The sequence below is a fragment of the Hypanus sabinus genome, chromosome 12 (genome assembly GCF_030144855.1).
Source record: "Hypanus sabinus isolate sHypSab1 chromosome 12, sHypSab1.hap1, whole genome shotgun sequence".
Taxonomy (NCBI): domain Eukaryota; kingdom Metazoa; phylum Chordata; class Chondrichthyes; order Myliobatiformes; family Dasyatidae; genus Hypanus; species Hypanus sabinus.
Window position 1 is genome coordinate 102,033,409 of NC_082717.1, and position 23,527 is coordinate 102,056,935.

At 42.8% G+C, this 23,527-nt stretch overlaps 1 protein-coding gene across 4 annotated transcripts in view; it reads right to left on the reverse strand.

Moving 5' to 3' along the window:
- snx14 (sorting nexin 14) overlaps window positions 1-23,527 on the reverse strand; it is a 138,819-nt gene that overhangs the window by 44,850 nt on the left and 70,442 nt on the right. For all 4 annotated transcript variants that reach the window (XM_059986585.1, XM_059986588.1, XM_059986587.1 and 1 more), the window contains 4 exons: window positions 19,032-19,164; window positions 11,710-11,893; window positions 8,620-8,703; window positions 3,187-3,287 (listed from right to left, as the gene is read on the reverse strand). In XM_059986585.1, coding sequence (XP_059842568.1) covers window positions 3,187-3,287; window positions 8,620-8,703; window positions 11,710-11,893; window positions 19,032-19,164 — 502 coding nt within the window. The remainder of the gene's footprint in view (window positions 1-3,186; window positions 3,288-8,619; window positions 8,704-11,709; window positions 11,894-19,031; window positions 19,165-23,527) is intronic.

Consider the following 23,527-nt stretch of genomic DNA (forward strand, 5'->3'; position numbering starts at 1 on the left):
TATGGGGTCGAGGGCTTTGAATTTGGCACAATTGATAGGAGCCATAAGTCTATGAATGCAGGTTTGATAAGCAAGCAGGACTTGCATAAACTAGGACAAATGCAGAGATTTGAATGTTTAGAGCAGAGATTCCTAATCTGGTTAATGGTAGGGGTCCATGGCATAAAAAAGGTTGGGGAACCCCCCCTTACCCCCCGGTCTAGAGGATTCCAAGGGGCAAAGGTGCGAGGCAGCCAGGAGAGCAGAATAGTTCAATCCAGGCTTAGTAACACCACATATGTAGGCTTTGGCAGTAGAAGGGTTCAAGCAGCACAGATAACATCAGAATGAGGTAGTTTTATTATCTGATGAGAAATGGGAGTATGAAGTGATGAGCTGAGAAACCGAGCAAGTTTGCTGGTGTGATGGTTATCTCGTTTTAAAAAAGTGACCATATGAACTGAAGTTGCAGCCTAAACCATAATTGCAAAGCTTTTAATCCTGCCCCTGAACAGACCTCCCCGACGTGGCAAGGGCCCAGTGGGCATATTACAATGCTACGTCACAGTAAGCAGGTGCAATTTTTAGGCAGTCATGTGAAAACAAGCCTCATGAAGCAGTCAGTGTTTACCGAGGTTGGTACCACCCACTGCCTTCTGAGATGCAGTAACATTCAACTTCAGAGAGCGACATCCGCACTGTAAACTAAAAGATCTTCCCTTGAAGTTTTCAGTTTTACCCCCCGGTCTAGACCTGACTTTGTGAATCATCTTTCAGTTTACAGCATATATACAAACCTTCAGCCAAACCAGTCTATGCTGACCAGCTAGTCCCAATTTTCTGTACTTAGCCTATACCTCTTTTAAACCCAAGTGCTTCTTAAACGATACCTCAACCATTTCCTCTGGCAGCTCGTTCCATTTACTCACTACCCTCTGCATGAAACTGCTGCCCCTCAGGTCTCTTTAAAATATTTCATCCAAAATATAAGCCCCTGGTTTTGGACCCCTAACCCTGGGGAAAAGATAGTTACCATCTACCTTATCGATTTAAATGATAATTTTAAACACTGAAATAAGATTGTCCCTCATTCTCTTACGTTCCAAGGAATAAAGACCCAGCCTGACCAACTCTCCTTAAACTCAGCTCCTCTAGATCTGGTAACATCCTTGTAAATCTTCTCTGCACTCTCTCTAGCTTGTAACCGGAACTCCCAAATCCTGAACTCGGTGCTCTGACTGATGAAGGCCTGCAAGCTAAATGCCCTTTTAACCATCCTGTCTCCCAACTGTAGTACTTTTATTTTTAATTTCATGGGTGCTGGTTTTGTTTTCAATGAAAGGTTACTTGCATTGTAACTGTATTGGTACATTATTGCACTTTGCACGCACGACTCCAGACAAGCCCTGCACATCCCAGGGGAGTGTCCTGGCTGTGTACAGGCCCTCTAAGTCCTGACTGCGTACAGTGACACCACTGTTTATGGAGCACTCACTTGAATGCGGGAAGTTGCAAGAGGAAGCAGCCAAGCAAACTGGACAAATCTGCAGTGCTACCATACAGGCAAATTATACCTACTGACCAAAGAGTTGTAAAAGTACTGTACAGTATCGGCAATATACAAGATGTGGAAACTCTGGAACCAATTTATGGCATGACTTTAGACAACAGACTGGCAATAATCAACAAAATGATAAACTGGTTTACTAAAGGCAGAAGGCGTCAAGCTGAATGAGCAGATTACCTTGGCTGCAACGCACACAAAATGCTGGTGGAACACAGCAGGCCAGGCAGCATCGATAGGGAGAAGCAGTGTCGACGTTTCGGGCCGAGACCCTTCGTCAGGACTCAGAGCAGGCAGAAGACCAGAGCGGGGTGTCCATGAAGAGGAGGAGGGTTGAAGATGGGAGAAGGGGTCATCAGTGGGGGTGGGAGAGTCCTTGCCAAAGAAGTAAGCTCGGAGACGGAGCCGGCGGAAGAAGAGTTCAGCGTCATGGCGTACGTGGAAGTCGCTGAGGTGTGGGCGAAGGGGGACAAAGGTGAGGCCCTTACTGAGGATAGGGCACTCTGCCTCAGAGAGTTGAAGGTCGGAGGGAATGGTAAAGACCCAGCACCAATGAGAGACGGGATCAGAGGGGGAAGGGAGGCTGGTGGTGTCGGTGGAGAGGGGAGGGTTGTGGTGAGAGGAAGATGGAGCCTCTGAGGGCCCAGGAGCTGACGATGGGATCTGAAGGAGAGGGGATTGCAGAGTGGTGGACGGGGAAGGGGAGACAGGAGTCACAATTGCAGCATGTGAAGACCCGGCCTGGAGTTCAAGGCTGGAGTTGCAGTCGGTGGTTGCGCAATCGCAGTCCTGACGAAGGGTCTCGGCCCGAAACGTCGACAGTGCTTCTCCTTATAGATGCTGTCTGGCCTGCTGCATTCCACCAGCATTTTGCGTTTGTTGCTTCAATTTCCAGCATCTGCAGATTTCCTCGTGTTTACCTTGGCTGTATCTCATTTACAGAACTTTGTCCATTATGGCTAACATAAACACAAGGAAAGTATTCACTGAAGAAAGTTCAAGAATGATGTCATCCCTGAAGATTAAACTCAGAATACATCTGAGTAAAACTGAACTCCTAAACCTTGTAGAAAGGCAATCCTAAGTTTAAAAAAATGAAAAAGAGGAATGATGATGCAGATTGAAACAAACTCATATCAATAAGAATTTCATTTGGTCAGTAATTAATACTGATGTCACAGTAAAAAAAAAACTATTTCTGCCAATTATGAGCTGCTTTATCTTGCTTTATCTTTTGATGAATGAGATAAGATGGATGAAATTGCCATGCTCATCAGATCAGACTGGAAGTCTTCAGTGGTCTAGCCCTGGTTTGTAAGTAGTTTACTGATGTCAACCAAAGGGCCACAGGAGTACATCAATCAGCTTCAGTACTCTCTAGATTGAAGAATTAACTATTTGTGGGCTTTTGAGGCCGCCAAAAGGTTGGTTTTGTAGCACAAAAATCATTCAGTGGAGGTGGAAAGGAGCAAAGATGGAAGAGAAAGGAAACATCTGATAAACACAGCTGAACTGACCGTCGTGATCATTACCTTGATATAAAGGTAATGAAGAAAATCAATACACAAATAAAAATAATTGAATAAATAAACTAATAAAGCTCACTATAAACCCACACAATGTGCAGGTTATAGGACACACACTTGCAGATATTCTTGAAACTCCTCTCGTTTGGATTTCAAAAATTCACAGTTCTTGGGCCCAATGAGTCTCTTTGAAGGAAGCTGTGCATCTGGGAAAGATCCTAAAACACACACAAACCAGAAAATGAGCCCCTGACACTGATGTATCCTTATAACTTTCAACCCAAAATGTTAGCAAAAATACAAAACATAAAGCTTGCATATTGGAAATGAAACAGATCATCAAAGACTAAAGTTGAGCAGGTTCAACCAAGTACTGTTTGGAAAGAACTTAGCTTAAAAACCTCAAACCCTAACTTGGCCCTCAAATACTGTCTGCTTTTGGCTCATTCAGGATCTAATCAGGTTGCATTTATTAAGATTCAGTTGAGTCTATATTTAGTGTGTATTATTTACTAATGGCTATATCTCTGAAATAAATTATGCAGCCCTAATAACAAATTTGGATCAGCATTGCCATCCAGAGCTTGCTTTCTACAGATAAAAGCAAAGAACCAAAATGCATTCCCAAAGTTCCCTGAGGAAACACACATGTAAAACACAACAGACAAAACAAAACCTACTTAGGTCTGCATTACCAATAAATATCTGAATCATTGATAGTTGATAAACTGCTACAAATTTAAATCACTGGATTCTCAACTTTCAGAAAGCCTCAGTTCAGATACCACGTTGAAAATCAGAAAGCTTACTGCTACCCAGGCACAATTTCTTTCCGATCTCATCACATAGTTTCTTACCAAAATCCACCACCAGAGAAGGTATGACAACAGTAGGCTTTACTAACTAAATGACCCATTTAGCACTCAAATTTGCAGCAGCTCTTAATGCGCTACGGAGCAATCCATTGCCCATTAATGCTGGAGCCATTAGCTCACTCAGGAGCAGAGCAATAAGAGCTGCACATTGGCCTGCACCCAGCCAAGGAGCAGTGAACGTAATGTTGTGGCCAGGGCTCACTAAACACCAACACACAGCCATGTACATGGAGCAGCTCAGTGGTCACCAGCCTGCCACAGAAAGCTCGTAAATTCAGTATTCCTCAACACTGAAGAGCGGTGTAGGTGGTGGGCCCGAGCGTGCTGAAAACTGGTACAATGCTGATTGCACCTTCACTGTGATGGGGAACAGAAAGGAAATCTTGTTTCCCTTACCTCTCTTTATTCCGTGTGCTGTCATTGACAAGAACTGGACCATGGCAGCCCACCAAAGGATAATACTCCTCAAGTGGACAAGCATGCCCTGTATCTGGCATGACATGTGAACACATACAAGACTAACAGATGCTATAATCTGAGCAAAAAAAAAACTATAGATGGAAGACTAATGTGGAACAAAATCCAATCTGCTGTGGCAGAACTAGATATGCCAACGCCACATTCCAACAAGGGGGCAGGTTATGGATGGGACTTGCTATGAGCATGGCCACAGCAAGCTTCCTGTATAACAGAAAACCCTTGGGAACAGCACAAATAAAGACATCTGCTGTAACCTCGGACACAGAGACAGTGCACTGTTAAAGGTAAAATCCTAACAGTGTTGAAGACCAGAGGATCTTGGAGTGCAAGCTCACAGCCTCCTGAAAATAGCTACACAGGTTGATAGGGCAGTTAATATGCTTGCCTTTATTAGTCTGGGCATTGAATTCAAAAGTTTGGAAGTTATGTTGCAGCTTAATTAGTGGGGCTGCATCTGGAGGATTGCATACCGTTCTGGTCACCCCATTACAGAAAGGATGTCAGGGCTTTGGAGAAGCTGCAGGAGAGGTTGACCAGGATGCTGCCTGGAATAGAGGGCATGTGCTGTAACAAGGGGTTGGAAAAATTTGTGTTTTCTTCTCTGGAGCAGCAGGGGCTGCGGGGAGGTCTGATGAAGATCTATAAGATTATGAGAGGCAGAAATAGAGCAGACACACAAAACTGTTTCCCCAGGGTTGAAATGTATCATACTAGAGGGCATGCATTTAAGGTGAGAGTGGGTAATTTTAAAGGAGATGAGAGGGGCAAGTTTTTTTTTAAACACTGAGAGTGGTGGGTGCCTGAATGTGCTACCTGGGGCGGTGCTAGATGCAGATGTATTAGCGACTTAAGAGACATTTAGATAGACATACATGAATATGAGAAAAATGGAAGGATATGGACATTGTGTAGGCAGATTAGCTGGACGTTTGACTGCTGTACTGGTCTAAATTCTGTATTTATATTAATGTGTTTATCGTTTACCCACAGAGCTCATTGCACTCATGTATATGACACTAAACTAGTCTGAATCTAACTGGTGTCAAGTGGAAGAGGGTGAAAAGATGATTACACAGGAGCTGAACACCACTCATTTCTGACCAAAAGACTGTTTAACTCTGAAGGCAACAATCCAGGCCTTTCAGTAAAATTACAAAGCAGATACTGAGTTTTTCTACTAAAGTTAACTGCTTGCTCCTTCTCAGAGAGAAATAACCTCCCATGACTAAGTCATGATACTGGACATATTCTCTTCCCTCAAATACTACTGTAACTTGCAACTTCAGTTCTATCCGAGAGTCCTTGAAGCTGAGGAACAATTGCCTGTGTCCACCAAGACAGAAACCTGGAAGGAGTCTACAAAGGAGAAGATCACTCAGAGAACCTCACTGCCCATCCTGATAGTACTAGCTCTTCAAAAAGTTATGTTAAACTGCAAGCAGTGGCAGTGAGGAATTTCCCTAATCTCACATTGGTTTTAAGTACTTATTATGAGAACAGAAGTGGCTGTCATGTCCATTCTGGCCCTCAGTACAATCCATTCTCCCCTCCCTACTTCCTTGTCCCTCTGTAACTTATTCCCTCTCAGACATGCTCATCAACTCCCCTTAAATTCCTGAGCCACTTACCTACACTAAGGAACAATTTACACTTTGTGCATTAACCAGTTGACCAAACAGTACACCACTGGACGGTGGGATGAAGCTGGAGCTCCTGCAGATAACCCGTGCATTCACAAGGAGAACTGACAAGCCAGAATTGAAATTGGGTGTGTGGGGCAGTGGCACTACCAGTTCTACCAGGTCTGAGACATGACACACTCCACATTGGATGGATCTAAGGAGAAAGTTTGAGTTCCTGTCGACCTGCAAGTTCACAGCCATCATGGAGCTGTGGCTATCCTGACATCCCCTCTCCCACCCCACTGTCTATTAGCTTTACAGCAAAGTCAGCAGCCCATGTAAACCTCATAGAGGGAAGAAATCCTTCCCTCTGGGTACGGGTACAAGCTGTGCTCGAAAGTGCAGAAGACCAAGGTGGAACAGGGCCACCATTTTATCAGGTGACAGTTCTGCATGAACTACAGTTGTAGAATAACACTGGCGAAGGGGAAAAACAGGGCAGGTGAACAAGATAATGGGGTGGCATGGTAGCGTAATGGTTAACGTAATGCTATTACAGCAGCACTGACCATAAGACATTGGAGCAGAATTAGGCCATTCAGCCCATCGAGTCTGCTCTGACATTCTATCATGGCTGATCCCAGATCCCACTCAACTGCTCTCTCACCATATCCTTTGGTGACCTGACCATCAGGAATCTATCAACTTCTGCTTTAAATATACTCACAGACCTGGCCTCTACTGCAGTAGAGCATTCCAGATTCATTCTTCTCAAACTAAAACAATTCCTGCTTACCTCCGTTCCCAAAAGTTGCCCCCTCAATCTTGAGGCTGTGTCCTCTAGTTCTGGATACCCCAGCATAGGAAACATCCTCTCTACATCCACCTTATCTAGTCATTTCAACATTCAGTAGGTTTCAATGAGATCCCCCCTCCCCACTCTTCCAAATTTCAGTGAGTACAGGCCAAATGTTCCTCATATGTTAACCCTTTCAAGTCTGGAATCATCCTTGTGAACCTCCTCTGGACTCTGTCCAATGACAACACATCCTTTCTGAGTTATGGGGTCCGTTGACAATACTCCACGTGCAGCCTGACTAGTATATTATAAAGGCTCAGCATTATCTCCTTGCTTTTATATTCTATTCCTTTGAAATAAATGCCAACATTGCATTTGCTTTCTTTACCACAAACTCAACCTGTAAATTAACCTTCTGGGAGTCTTGCATCTCTGATGTTTGAATTTACTCTTTTATATAATAGTTTGCACAATCGTTCATTTTACCAAAATGCATAATCATACATTTTCCAACATTGTATTCCATTTGCCAATGATAAGCAATGTGAAAAGTACAGGTCCCAATACTGAGGAACACCACTAATCACTGGCAGCCAAACCGAAAAGGCCCCCTTTATTTCCACTCGCTGCCTCCTGCCTGTCAGCCATTCCAATATCCATGCCATTACCTTTTCTGCAACGCCATAGGATTTCATCCTATTTAGCAGTCTCATGCGTTGCACTTATCAAATGCTTTCTGAAAATCTAAGTAAGTGACATCCACTGCCTCTCCTTTGTCAGCCCTGTTTGTTACTTCCTTGAAGAACTGTAACTGATTTGTGAGACAAGATTTCCCTTCACAGAAACCATGCTGACTTTGACTTATTTTATCATTAGTCTCCAAGTAGCTCAAAACCTCATCCTTAATAGTAGACTCCAACACTTTCCCAACCACTAACCACTATAAACTAACTGGCCTATAATTTCCTTTCTTTTGCCTTCTTCCCTTCTTAAAGAGTACTGTGACATTTGCAATCTTCCACTCCTCCAGGACCTTGCCAGAATCAAGTGATGCTTTAAAGATTGTGACCGATGCATCTATTATCTCTTCAGCAACCTCTCTCAGGACTCTGGGATGTAGTCCATCTGGTCCAGGTGACTTATCCACCTTTGAGTTTGCCTAGCACTTTTGGGACAAGTTCAAAGGGAAATAAGGAAAATGGGTGACTAGGAGTTAGTTATATTCCTAAATATAGAATAATACTGACCAATACAATGGCACTTGATTGGAAGACTGGATGATGTGTTTGTATGAGTGATACCCATCACACTCACTGGCTAACTTCATAGCACCATCTATCTTGATGAAATTCTCTCCCAACAGATAGTTGTATTTGAATAATTGGCAACCACTGTTAGAGCTGTTTCCATTACTATCATTTATCCACCTGAGAGAAAATAAAAATAAAAAAACTCGCTGAAAAAAATAAAACTGAGCTTTGTTTAAACTCTAGGCAATGTTTAAAGTTACCATAGTACCTTTCCCTCTTATTGCTGACAGCTTCCATTTGTAGTAGCTTATTTCTCAACAAATTATCCTGCAGAATGTGCTGACATTTTCACTGATTTTAGTATAGGCGACAGCCTGTGCAGACTTAACCAAACATGGAAGTAACTACCTCAAATATTAGCTGTGACAACGATTCAGATTACATTATTAGACAGGGATTACTAAGGCACTAGTACTGTTTTCCTTAATTCATGAGTGACATTAACAGCTTCTCTCACACTTTACCATGAAACTCTGTAAGCTTTGACTCCAATACATAAAATTCAAAATATCTCCGGTAAACAGGACAGCGTTCAGTTTCACGTCCCTCTGAAAAGTAAAAATAGAATTAATGAGAAAGGCAGTGTCTAAAAATCAATGCATTCAAACTGAATAATTCTTGTAGGTATAACGAACAACATGACAGAGGTTGATCACACATTTACAGGTTCGGCACTCCCTCATCTGATCTATCTCAAAGCCTGCTGGCCCCTACCTTTGATGAATGATTGAGTTCTCAAATGGGCAATAGTGTCAGCAGACTGACTCCTCTGAAGTTCCTCTTTGATCGTAATAAGATTTAGATTTACATATCACATGTACATCAAAACATACAGTGAAATATGACATTTGCCTTAACAACCAACACACCCAAGAATGTGCTGGGGCAGCCCACGGGTGTCGCTACACTTTCCAGCGCCAACACAGCATGCCCACAATGTTCCACAGAACAACACAAGCAGCGACAACAGCAGCAGCAAAACAAGCCCCTTTCAACCTAGTTTTCTTGAAAAAGTATTCAGCCACTACAACTAATTACTATTATATTTTCTAATTTTAAAAAGTTGGATTTTTTGAGCTAATCTACCAAACATAGTGCATCATGTTAAACCACAAGAAAAAAAAAATTCAAAACCATTCGACAATTTACCAAAAATTAAAAATCAAAATTGGGAAGCTGAACAAGTATTCTTCCCCTTTGTAATTACTATGCTAACTTTCTACAGAGGCAATATATATCACCTTACAAACTCACCCATTTGGTTGATATAGAGGACAGGACGATCATCTGTTTTCAATGAATTCATGAGAATAAATACCTCCTCTGTCTGCAAGGTCCAACTGTATGGCAGACTTTCAAAAGCCCAGACCAAAATGAAGGCAAAAGAGCATTCAAGGCAAGTCAGGGAAATAATAATAAGATGCACAGATCTGGGGAAGGGTATGAGACCATCTCAAAGGAACTGAACGTACCTCAGCGCTCAGCGGAGCCCATCATGAAAAATTTGAAAAATATGAAACCATGGCCACACTGCTTAGGTCGGGCTATCCCTCTGAATTCAGTCACCCGAGAAGAATGGCACTCGTTAGACAGGCTACTCTGGGGGAGCTGCAAAAGTCAGCGGCTGTAACTGGAGATGAAGTTCATGGCTCTAAGGCCTTACACAAAATAAGTAGTTATGGAAGACAGGCAGGAAGAAACCCTGGGTAAAAATAAAATGGGCATATCCTTGCCCATCAAGACTTTGCAAAGCATCACTTAGAAGATACTGTAAAGATGTGGAAGAAGGTCTTGTGATCAGATGAGACTGAAGTGGAACTTTTTGGCCTCAAAATCAAGCGGTACACGTGGCATAAATCTAATACTGTGCATGAGCCAGGTAACAACATCCCTACTGTAAAGTATAGTGGAGGCAGCATCGTGCTCTGGGATGCTTTTCAGCAGCAGGGACTGGAAATCTGGTCAGGATGGATGGGAAGATGACTGCTGCTAAATACAGAGAGATCCTGCTAGCCTCTGCCAGAAAGCTTAATCTGGGAAGGATGTTCATCTTTCAGCAGGACAACGACCCAAAGCACACTGCCAGAGCAACCACAGAGTGGCTTCAAATGAAGAAAATTCAGTGACTCAGCATCCTGAGCTTCACCCAATTAAACATCTCTGGCAAGACCTCAAGATGGAAGTCCACTGCCAATCCCCAACTAACATGGCACTGCTTAAGCAATTCTGCAAAGAGGAATGGGAAAACCTTGCTCCATCACATAGACACTTATCCAAAGAGTCTGTAAGAGCTGCAAGAAGCGATCCAACAAAGTACTGAGCAAAGGGGATGAATGCTTTTGAACTGCTGACATTTCAGTTTTTGAAGTTTTAGTTTTTTATGCTTTACAATTTTCCCTGCTTTTTTGGGCTCTACTGTGGGGGAAAAAAGGAGCATGTGATTCACAAATAAAAATCCTCAGTCAAATTGATCAAAATTCCTGGTTGTTATACTCATTTATGTGAACAAAAGACTGGGGGCTCAATACTTTTACAAGGCATTGTTACTCCCACCTGCACAGACAGGTGGCCTCTGGGCTTCCAGTCCTAGTACTGTACCTGGATTCTTAGACTCTAGGAAATCTGGCCTCCAACTTTGGACACCACCCCAGCACACCGAACAGGGGTTGACCTTCGGGCCTTGACGTCCAAACTTGCACGGAACACTGACTATGTGGTGAACCGGGCCCTTGTTCTTTGGGCACATAACTTAAGGTTCTGCCTTTGGCTTTGCTGTCTGGAATTCAGGGTTTGAACTTCAAACTACCACTTTTCCACTTGCTCAGACCTCCGATCCTGGGGGGAGGTGGCACCAATCTTGTGACTTCCTCCATAGCTGGAACACGCCACCTGCACTTCCAACCTGGGACTGGTCTCTGATCTGGGAATCACTGGTCCCCTCCGTGACTGTAATAATTTGCAGGATCGCTGACCTTCAAGTGGAGCACATCGACCTGGACTCAAGCTCCTGCACTGACTCTTTCTTCATTAACCACCCGGGCTCTATCCCTCCTCATCCCTGACCCTTAGCTTCTCTCTCTGTCCCCAAAACCATCCCTACAGAGTCTGAGCCATGACATCAACAGGTATCACTGCTTAGCGCCATCTTAACCAGAACGGTAAATATTTTAGTGAATTCCTATTTGTGTAAAATGTTTTATTATTTACAGTTAAAAGCCTGTTACTGTGAGCCAACCAGAAAAGTTGTTCTCACAAGCTTCACATTATAAGGTAGTGAAGCTGTTCTAATGATTATATTGAATTTGCCTTTATTAAAAAGAATTACAATCAAGTTTAGTATCACTGACATACGTTGTGAAATTTGTTGTCTTTGTGGCAGCAGTACAATGCACTACATAGTAACAGAAAAGAATAGTGAATTACAGTAAATATGTCTAAATATAAATTAAGTTAAATAAGTGGTGCATTAGGCCACTGAGTGCATGAATGCTTCTCATGTGAAACTGGGAGGTGATGGAGCGAGAGGAAGATGAAAACCAATGTAGCCATCTTACCTGATCCTTCATCATTCCGTTCCACATCAATACAGAAGACTGGAATCTTCTCCTTTTTGTTGTCAAAAAAGAAATCTATATATGGAATGGTTATTTTCCATGCAGAGAGGTTACGTTGAGCATTGGGAGTTATTGCCAGCTCTTCAAGTAAATCATCCTCGGACACCACCGTTGCCTCTTCCACCTGCAGCAGCGAAGGATTAAGGAAGTTTAACCAAACATCAATTTCCATCACATCTAAAATATTCATTAAAAAGTTGGGGAAACCAAAAATAAAAGAAAATAGATTTAGTAAATAATGCGTTCATCTATACTTTGATGGCTTTGGGTATGCGTTCATTGGAGCTCATTGAAACATATCGAGTACTGAAAGGCCTGTTAGAATGGACTTGGTGCGGAGGTTTCCTAGAGTCTGGGATCCGGAGGCACAGCCTTAGGATTCATGGAAGACCCTTTATAACAGAGATGAGGAGGAATTTCTTTAGCCAGAGGGTGGTGAATCTGTGGAATTTGTTGCCACAGGCGGCTGTGGAGGTGAAGTCATTGGGTATATTTAAAGCAGAGGTTGATAGGTTCTTGGTTTGCAAGGGTGTCAAAGGTTTTGAGGAGGAGGCAGGAGAATGGGGTTGAGGAGGATAATAAAACAGCCTTGATGGAATGGTGGAGGAGACTTGACAGACTGATTGGCCTAATTCTGCTCTTATGTCTTACAGTCTCATGTTATCATCCAGTAGAATTTTATCGCGGCTTATTTATCCTGGATTTATCCAGGACCATGTGCTTAATCCTACCACAAGGATTGAAAAACTGCAGCTGGCATTGAACTCGAACCTGGGACAAATGGACAGTTCCTGCTTAAGACTGCTATTTCTCAAGATTGCTAGATCAATGGACAGTCTTCATTGTTAGAACTCCCTACTGTAGAATTTACAGCCATTGATCTCTGGCTTTGCACATCCGTAGAGGGTTCAGAGATCTGCGAGTGCAATTGTAATCTTATCCCAGTCTGGGCCTTCAGAAACAAATTAAGGAAGCAAATGAAATAGAAGACTTCACACTTCTTAAATCCCCTGTGATAAGGAAATAAATCTTATCACTCAAGCAATTTTAAACAAAGCATGCTAAAGGAATGCTAAGGAAGAACGGTTGTGCTGGAGAGCCCTCTAGAGGAGAGAAGTTCGACAACTACTTTATAAGCTGGACTGCAAATACTTGCATTAATACTAAAATCACAACTTGAAAACAAATTACACATCAGTGGCTACAAATCTGCACATGGTGTTAAATCCACTTGGGACTCAAATCTATTTTGTAACAACTCCAACTGCCTCCAGTCACAACACAGAAAAAGGCCCTCTGGCCCATCATGTCTATACCAACCATGATGCCAGTAATCTGTCTGCACATGGTCTGTGTTCCTCTATTCTCTTTCTGTTCATGTGTCTGTCTAAATGTCTCTTAAATATTGTTCCTATATGTCTCTTCTACCATGTCCTCTGGCAGTATGTTTTAGGTATTCACTACTCCCTGTGTAAAGAAAGTTTGCCTCACACATCTCCTTTAAACATTCTCCTTCTCACTCTAAATCTTTGCCCTCCATTGTTTGACATTTTCACCTAAGAGAAAGACTATCTATATCTCACATAATTTTATATATTTCTGTTAGGTCGCTTCTCTGCCTCCAACACTTCAGAGAAAACAATCCTGGTTTGTTCAACCTCTCCTTATAGCTGATACATTCCATTGCAGACAATGTCTTTGTGAATGTCTCCTGCAGTCTCTCTAAAGCCTCCACATCCTTCTTACAGTGTGGTGGCCAAAACTGCACCCAACTCTCCAAACATGACCTAACCAAAGCTTTATTTCCAATGTGCTATAGATTCAGGAACAGTTCCTGCTGATTGGAGGGTGGCTAATGTTGTCCCACTTTTCAAGAAAGGGGGGAGAGAGAAAACAGGGAATTATAGACCGGTTAGCCTGACATCAGTGGTGGGAAAGATGCTGGAGTCAATTATAAAAGAGGAAATTATGACACTCTTGGATAGCAGTAGAAGGATCAGTCCGAGTCAGCATGGATTTATGAAGGGAAAATCATGCTTGACTAATCTTCTGGAGTTTTTTGAGGATGTAACTATGAAAATGGACAAGGGAGAGCCAGTGGATGTAGTGTACCTGGACTTACAGAAAGCTTTTGATAAAGTCCCACATAGGAGATTAGTGGGCAAAATTAGGGCAAATGGTATTGGGGGCAGAGTACTGACATGGATTGAAAATTGGCTGGCTGACAGGAAACAAAGGGTAGTGATTAACGGGTCCCTTTCGGAATGGCAGGCTCAGACCAGCTGGGACCGCAGCTGTTTACAACATACATTAATGATTTAGATGAAGGGATTAAAAGTAACATTAGCAAATTTGCTGATGACACAAAGCTGGGTGGCAGTGTGAAATGTCAGGAGGATGTTATGAGAATGCAGGGTGGCATGGACAGGTTGGGTGAGTGGGCAAATGTATGGCAGATGCAGTTTAATGTGGATAAATGTGAGGTTATCCACTTTGGTGGCAAGAACAGGAAGGCAGATTACTATCTAAATGGAGTCAAGTTAGGAAAAGGGGAAGTACAACAAGATCTGGGTGTTCCTGTACATCAGTCAATGAAAGCAAGCATGCAGGTACAGCAGGCAGTGAAGAAAGCTAATGGCATGCTGGCCTTTATAACAAGAGGAATTGAGTATAGGAGTAAAGAGGTCCTTCTGCAGCTGTACAGGGCCCTGGTGAGACCACACCTGGAGTATTGTGTGCAGTTTTGGTCTCCAAATTTGAGGAAGGACATTCTTGCTATTGAGGGAGTGCAGCGTAGGTTCACAAGGTTAATTCCCGGAATGGCGGGACTGTCATATGTTGAAAGATTGGAGATACTGGGCTTGTATACACTGGAATTTAGAAGGATGAGAGGGGATCTGATTGAAACATAAAAGATTATTAAGGGATTGGACACACTGGAGGCAGGAAGCATGTTCCCGCTGATGGGCGAGTCAGAACTAGAGGCCATAGTTTAAGAATAAGGGGTAGGCCATTTAGAACAGAAATGCGGAAAAACTTTTTCACCCAGAGAGTGGTGGATATGTGGAATGCTGTGCCCCAGAAGGCAGTGGAGGCCAAGTCTCTGGATGCATTCAAGAGAGAGTTAGATAGAGCTCTTATAGATAGCGGGGTCAAGGGATATGGGGAGAGGGCAGGAACGGGGTACTGATTGTGTATGATCAGCCATGATCACAGTGAATGGTGGTGCTTGCTAGATGGGCAAAATGGCCTACTCCTGCACCTACTGTCTACTTTATACACCTGCAATCTGACTTGCCAATTTTTACACTCAGTGTTCTAACTGATGAAGTCAAGCATGTGGAATGCTTTCTTTACCACCTGATCCAACTGTACTGGCCCCTTCAAAGAGCTTTGAACTTAAGCTCCCAAGGGTCCTTCGATTTACTGCATACTTCCCTTTTGCATTTCATCTTCGTCCCAAAATACAAAGCCGTTCACTTGCCCGGATTAAAATTCATCTGCAAACCACCGCTCCATACCCCCCAGCACCACTACTTCATCATGTCCTGTCAGGGTCACTCCTGTGCCTAGCGTCACTTCATGGACGTACAATCAGTGTATCCAAGTTATCTTACGTATTTATATTTATTGTGTTTTTTATTATTGTGTCCTTTATCTTATTGTGTCTTTTGTGCTGCATTGAACCTGGAGTGACAATTATTTCATTCTCATTTACACTTGTGTATTGGAAATTACATTAAACAACCTTGAATCTCCACCTAAGTTCCATCTTACTTCTACCCTACTGCATCCTTTGACGAACTTCCCTCGCAATTCATGTTCATAACTTATTCAGCAGACTGCTTACATTTCTATCAAACAATGAAGGTACATTACAAACAACAGAAGCTCCAGCAATAATCCTGGCAAAACAGCACTATCATAAACCTTCAGTCAGAAAACCTCTCCACTACTACCCTCAATCTGTGACATAGCCAATTTTGGATTCCATTTACCAACTTGATATGGAGGGCATGGACCAGCCTACCACAAGGGACCTTGTCAAATACTTTACAGAAGACCATGAGATGGCTCCCTGCCCTTCATCTTTTATCATTTCCTCAAAAAACTCAATCAAGTTTGGGAGAAACAAACTCCCCATAAGTTTATGCTTTTCTAAATTAAAAAAAACCCTGTCCCTAAGAATCTTCTCCAATAACTTCCCTTTCACTGATGCATCACTCATTGTCCTTTTATTTCCTGGTTTGTCCCCGTTGCCTTTCTTAAACAAAATAGTAATACTGCCTATTCTACAGTGCTCTGACATCTCACCTACAGCAAAATATCTCTGTCACAGCTCTTGCAATCTCCTTCTTTGTTTCCCTAAGCATTCTGAGGTAGATCCTATCAGGTCCTGGGGCTTATCCACCTTGATGTTTCTTAAAACACTGAACACTCCTCAATGTTGATGTGTCCTGGAATATCCACAAATCTAATCTCACCATCAGCCATCTCCTTCTCCTTGGTGAACAGTGATGCATTGAGAACCCCATTCACATCTTCTGGCTCAATGCATAAATTTCTTCCTTTGTCTTAGAATGGACCTGCCTCTTCCATGGTACCCTTGTCTTGAGATTCTGCTTAATCTTACTTACCAAGCACTTCTCATGGCCCCTTTTAACCCTAATTTCTTGTTTAAATATTTTCCTTTATAATCCTCAAGGATCTTTGATGACTTCAGCTTCCTTTTTTTTTGTATAAACTTACAATACCTCTTGTCATCCAAGATTCTGAAACCTTGCCAATCCTTACCTTACATCCTGAAAGGAACATGCTGACCCTAAACTCTAATCAACTGGCCTTTCAAAGATTGTCATATACCAGCTGCTCCCTGCCTAAAACTGTGCCCTCATTTTACCACTTTTCCTTATGAAATAGCCCTTACAGTTCTTTCTCATATCTGCACATTCTACCAAGTCTGACATTTTCCACTGCCCTCTGATTGTTACTTGACTCACCGAAGGGCTTGATTGTATTCACTGCAAGGCAGGCACTGAACCGAAGCAAAGAATCCTGGAAATACTCAGCAGGCCGGGCTGCTAATGTGGTGAGTGAACAGACCGTACATTTCAGGTCAAAGATCCTTTGTTAGAACTGATGCTGCTCGAAATGGTCAGCATTCTCCCTTTTAATTTCACACGTCCAGCACTTGCAGTATTGTTTTGGATTAAACACAACAAGCAGTTTAATTTAGGGTGGGATATTACAATGGGTCAGGAATAACAGGCTGGTCTATGTGTGGCAGGCACCCACTCTACAATTGCAGCAGACGGCAGTGACTGAGCCTGAATGAGAAAAAGAACTACTGACTGAGATGGGATGGACTAGGGGAGGATGGGAAATGAATCGGACAGATTGGGTTTGGGGTGGGAATGGACGGATTCACCCTTGGGTCACAATTCTCTAAGCAGATTTTTCAGCAGTAAAAAAACTAAATATACTTCAATTATTTTGCAGCAACAGCTACATTTTAACTTGTTACCTGATTCCATATTCGTTGGACAGCATTGCATTCCCCATACAAAAGCTCTTTTTGGGCTATGGTTTAAAAGTGGGCTGTATTAGCTGGAGAGGAGTGTTGCACCTTCCCAGCTATGCAGACACACGGCAACTCAGTCCAGAGCAGATCCACTCACACACTTCTAATGTCCACAAAACAACTCCAGAAGGCTCACAGGTGGCGCACCACATGAAACCTGCGCAGCTACGCACAGTGACCAAAGTCTTGATCCCAGAGTAGATTCAGAAGAAGCTGAAGAGTCAAGATGGGGAAGTTTCAGGAAGGAACTGCAAGGCTTATGACTAAGGCAATTCCATTGATGAAGTGAAAACTGATGATTTGGTTCAGGGCAGCACTGGAGGAAGGATGAAGGATAATGGAGCCAAAGGAGATGGGAGAAATTGGGAGCAATCTGAAGTGGATGATGCACTGGCATTTTAACTCAATGGAGGCATGGCCGAATAGGACCTGATGTGAGCTAGGATACAGACAGGTACAGATTTAATAAGGCTGCAGAGTGGAAGGTCTGGAAACCCACTGGAAAAGTTAGGTCTGGAAGCAACAAGGTCAATGAATGATGCCATTCGCGGAAGACTCAAAGCAAGACCAAGACCGGCAATGTTGCAAGAGGTGGCGAGGAGGAGGCATCTAGCAGGGCAACTAGCTGTGAAGAGTTCAGCCACAGCTTGCTGTAGGGAGAGGTACATGTTGGTGGTTAGGAAACAGTGCAAATACAACAGATAGAACTCTTCCAGAACTGGATGGCAGACAAGCAGCTTGGCAAGTTATGGGCTAGGTCAAGGCAGAGGGATACGACGCAGCAGCGGGAGATCTGATGCACCTCCATCTGCAGGAGCTATTGAGCGGGTGAGACACCCCTGGTTGTCAGGGATAAAGCACTGCAACCGGATATCATGGAACGAAACCAGCCATGGGCCATAGAATGAAACTACCCACAGGGTAATGGAGATGGATGCTATGATCAACCGTGCAGCTGTGCGAAATATAGAAAAATGATAAAAACATAACTACTTGAGAAAAATTTTCTGCTTAAGAGGGCATTGTCATTTGGCTACAAGGGATACATTTCCACCTCTGCCTCTTAACATCCCCTCCAAGAGGACCACAACCTTGTTGTGAATTTGAAGGCTTGTGTGCCTCAATGATCCAGAGAGCTCTGTCAGCTGGAATCAAGGCATGATGTGTTGGGTCTTGGTAGGGCCATCCATTCCAAACAGGTCAAAGTGTAGAGCCAGACTAGGAGTGGTCTACCTCTGTCAGCTCAGGGCTATCAACCCTTACTGGTAAAACAAAGTTGTTATGGAAACTCAGTGGAGAAACCTTGAGTGCAATGATATTCCTGCATCTCCACCCTGGACTTGCATGACTGACAGTAGAGAAAAACGAGAGGAAGCTGGTGACACAATGAAGAATGCTCTGAACACCACCAGAGATGGAGGACCTTCATTGCTACCTTAAATGCCAGTGGTTTATTGGGTAGTAACACATCTTAACATCCAACAATAACCTTAACTGTTATCTAAAATCTAAGTACAAATGGGGCCCAGATTTCATTCTGGACCTAAATCTGAAATTAACACAATGCTGCATTCAGAAGCCACCATTTCCACACAGGCTCACTAAAAGCTCCCATCTTCCTATGCCAGACTGCTGGTTAATAACAGTTTCAACATCAGGTGCTAATAACAGTGTTACTCACAGAATCATCATCTCCTTCTCGCAATCCATAATTCGGCAACATGGCCCCTTCCATCGTTGTGCTTTTAAAAACTCCCTTTATCTTGCTACCTATTCGACTTATTCCGAAAGTTTCTCCACGTTTATTGGTGCCCCTGAATGATAGCAGACAAATTGATCAGAAAATCCAATAACTCGAAGTATTTCAATTATTGATTGGGTAACTATGGAACATGCAATCCAATGAACTTTAGCTCATGCAGGTGTATGAACAGCCTTCCATCCATCTGCTCGCACCCCGTACCGACAGCTGTTTCAAGAATTCAGCAGCCAGGTCATCTTAAATGCACAATTTACCAGTGGCATTATCAAGTAACATCAAATAACCAAGTAAAACCAAAGACAGAAAGTAGGTCGTACTGAATTATCAGTCTTACACACCAAGAAACCATAAAGTGAATTGTCACAGGTGCTGAAGGTTCCTATAAAGCAAATAGAAATTGCCTATATTGGAAAGCCGAGCGTAACAGTCGAGTGTGCTGATACAGCTCTGACATTCGCATGTCAGCTCTTAATTCCAGAATTAAGCGTGGCAATTCTGAGTTTTGATTATGCTTAGCGATTTTACTGAAGGAAGCCAACTTTTAAACAAAAGCACTTGCATTTACATTCCACATTTCATGCCCCTTTCAGGGAGTCAATCATAGCCATTAATTTATTTACAAACAAGCTCCCAGAAGCAGCACTGTGACATTGATAAGTTCATTTGTTTTAGCGATGCAAATCGAGGCTAAGTATTAGCCAGCAGACAGGCTAGCTTTTGCAGCAAGACAACGTTCTTAAAGGAGACCTTCAGACTGTAACAACTAGGCATCTGAAGGAGCAGCCTTTGACAGTAGAACAGACGAAAGTGGAGGTTCTCTGAATAAAAAACTGGACAAAATGCTCCCCAAGGTCACAGAAAATAGATCCACCACAGTTGGAGAAAGTCTTGACAGAAAGTCAAGTTAATTTTCTCTCAGATTCACTTCAAAACAAAGGCAGCCTTATGCCCTCTCCACTCCCAGCATCCTAGTTAGAAACCAAGGAATGGTCCTGAATAGCTGCCACTATGCATGCAGCTCCTTCAGATCAACACAAACAGAAAAATTAATCTAAAACTTAAAGCATTCGCTCTTTCTCTTAGTCTAAAGACAGTCTACCTGATTTAACAATAGACTCACAGCACAGACAATGGTTCTTCAGACTACTGATTCACACCATCAACTTCTCCATTCCTCTCCCCACCCAGATTCTACAGCTCACCAACACAAGGATTATTTACAGCAGTCGAGTCGCAGACCTTTGGGAAATGGAAGGAAGCTGGAGCATCTGGGGGGGAAGCCCGCATTGTCACAGGGAGAAAGAGTCACAGGCATAGAGCACCCGAGGCCAGGATTGAACCTGGATCGCTGGAGATGAGGTAGCAGCTCCACTTGCTGTACCACTAAGCCAGCCAAGGCTATGCTGCTATATAGATGAATAATCTCAAAGGATAAATGCAGTAGCCTATAAGCACCGATAAATATTTCAATCAAATCAATATATTTAATCTGGTATATGGTTTTAGGATTAATATGCTAATTATGCTATAAAATTAATACAGCCCATCAAGCAGGCCAATTTGATAAAGATTAATGGTACTGCATGAAGATTAGACTAATTAAGTTTTTATTATGAATGTAAATAAAATATACTCCATTATTGCTTGAGCTGTATGCACTGGGATAACTGTACATTTATAATTGATCATTTGCATTCAAAAATCAGATTTATATCAAGGCTGCTTACTCAACGCATGGAGAGAAATTGGAATATATTAATAGGTTATATACCTCAGCAAATAGCGTAACATTATATTTTTAAGTACAATGGCTGGATATACTGTTAAATAAGGTTTCAGAAAGTGAGAAAATTAAATAATTTGGTAGACCAATTGATTTACTATGATTCCCAGAGAAGATCAACTCTTCAAGCAAGTTAATTTTGTATACTTTGGATGATAAATCCACATGACCAAATAACATGTCTATTGCATCCTTCCAGAAAAAAACGTCTAAATAAACTTCAGTTCAGCAATAACAGAATCATTTTCTTTAACCAAATCACAAATAACACAGTTTGTACTTATTAAATAGACTGGAACATTTTCTGAACCAGTGTGCTGCTGAATACCTATTTTAAAATAAGTATCAGATTGCATTCATATACTGAACATTTTTCAATATGTTTTTCCTCAAATGAGATTTGAAATTAAATTCCATGTTTCAATTTACCTCACATCTTCATTACTTCCTTTTTGGCATTTTGTCAAAATACCTCTGTTGGAAACAGGTTTCGAATTGGCCACTCCTCAAGTGCAAGTCAAGCACTAACATTCATTCTTGCAATGGTGTGTTAATCTATTTACTCGGCTGCACAAACATTTAAAATTTCCCAAAAAGGGCAGCCTGCCATTGGGTATTACCAAGTAATGGGCATTCCCACATCTTGAGCTCACAATCCTTGGACCTTATATCAGGCTTCAGAACATCAAACTGATGTCAGAGAACTTTCACACTTTAGAGGTGAATTAGAAGTACTGAGAGGTTTTTTCCATTTTTCATCACACAGGGTCTTACATGCAGATTTGCAATCTGCATGTTGGAATCCATTCCAAACAATGTCAACAAATACGCAGAACATCACCGGGAGAATTGCTAACTGGAAGCCAAAGCTGGAAGACAAGGAACTCGTGAGGATCTGAGCAACACACACAAAATGCTGGAGGAACTCAGCCAGCCGGACAGCATCTTTGGAAAAAAGTACAGATTGTTTCTCCAGCATTTTGTGTGTGTTGCTCAGATTTCCAACATCTTGATTGTCAAGAAGGTATGAGTTTTTTCTCTCCCTCCAAAGGGAGCAGCATGCAGTTAAGATCGGGAATCCACTGAGCAAGAGGGAATAATTCAATAATAGCTTAAAAAGGAAATTGGATACCTAATTAATATGAAAAACAAATTCCATGCCAATGGAAAAAAAGGATAAGATGCAAATTGTGAAATTCCCAACAGGTACTGTGCAGGCACAGCAAGTCAAATAGTCTCCTTGTGTGCTTTAGGATTTGAGGAATTCTTGTTTGTGATGAGAGCAGCAGAGGAATTGTTTCTGCTGCCTGGGCCTAAACTAGACCTTGGATCTCAGGAGTATCTCCCACATGAGAAAGCAGCACTGGGTGTCAATGCTTATTCTGCACAATAACCCAGTGCAAGCAACAACTGCAACACAAAATGCAGGAGGAACTCAGCAGGTCAGGCAGCATCAATGGAAATGAGCAAACAGTCGACGTTTCCAACTGAGACCCTTCATCAGGACTGGAAAAGAAGGGGAGAAGTCAGAGAGAGAAGATCGGAGGAGAGGAGGAAGTAGTACAAGGTGGCAGGTGATAGGTGAAATCTGGAGAGGGGAGGGGGTGAAGTAAAGAGCTGGGATATCGATTGGTGAAAGAGATAAGGGGCTGGAGAAGGGGGGGATCTGATAGGAGAGGACTGAAGACCATGGAAGAAAGGGAAGGGGGAAGGACACCAGAGGGAGGTGATGGGTAGGTAAGGGGATAAGGTGACAGAGAGAAACAGGAATGGGAAATGATGAAGGAGAGGGGTGATGGGCAATTACCGTGAGTTTACAAAATTAATTTTCATGCCAACCGGTTGGGAGCTACCCAGACAGAATATAAGGTGGAGTTCCTCCAACCTGAGTGTGGCCTCATCGCAACAGTGGAGGCGGCCATGGAACAAGATGTACGTCAGATATACCAGTCTACCAGGAAAACCCACTTTTTGTGTCAGACTGAGTGTAGGTACTTGGCGAAGCGGTCTCCCAATCTATGTTGGGTCTCACTGATATACAGGAGGCCACACTGGGAGCACAGGATACAGTAAATGACCCCAGCAGTGAAGTGTCGCCTCATCTGGAAGGACTACTTGGGGCCCTGAATGGTAGTGAGGGAGGTGGTGTAGGGGTAGGTGTGGTACTTGTTCTGCTTGCAAGGATAAGTGCCAGGAGGGAGATCAGCGGGGAGAGACAAATGGACAACAGAAAATGGACAACAGAGTCGTATAGGGAACGATCCCTATGGAAAGCAGTGAGTTGTGGGGGGGGGGTAGGGAAAGACGTGCTCAGTGGCAGAATCCCATCGCAAATAGAGAATTATGCGCTGGACGCGGAGGTAGATGAAGACAAGTGGAACCCTGTTCTTGGTAGGGTGCTGGGAGGATAGGGTGAGGACAAATGTGCGTGAAATGGAAGAGATGCAGTTGAGGGCAGCATTGATGGTGGAGGAAGGGTAGCCCCTTTCTTTGAAGGAGGACACCTTAGTTCTGGAATGAAAGCCTCATCATGAGAGCAGATGCTGAGGAGACAGGAACAGAGAGAAGGGGCATCTTTACAAGCAACTGGGAGGATGGGGAAGAAGTATAGTCCAAATAGCTATGAAAGTAA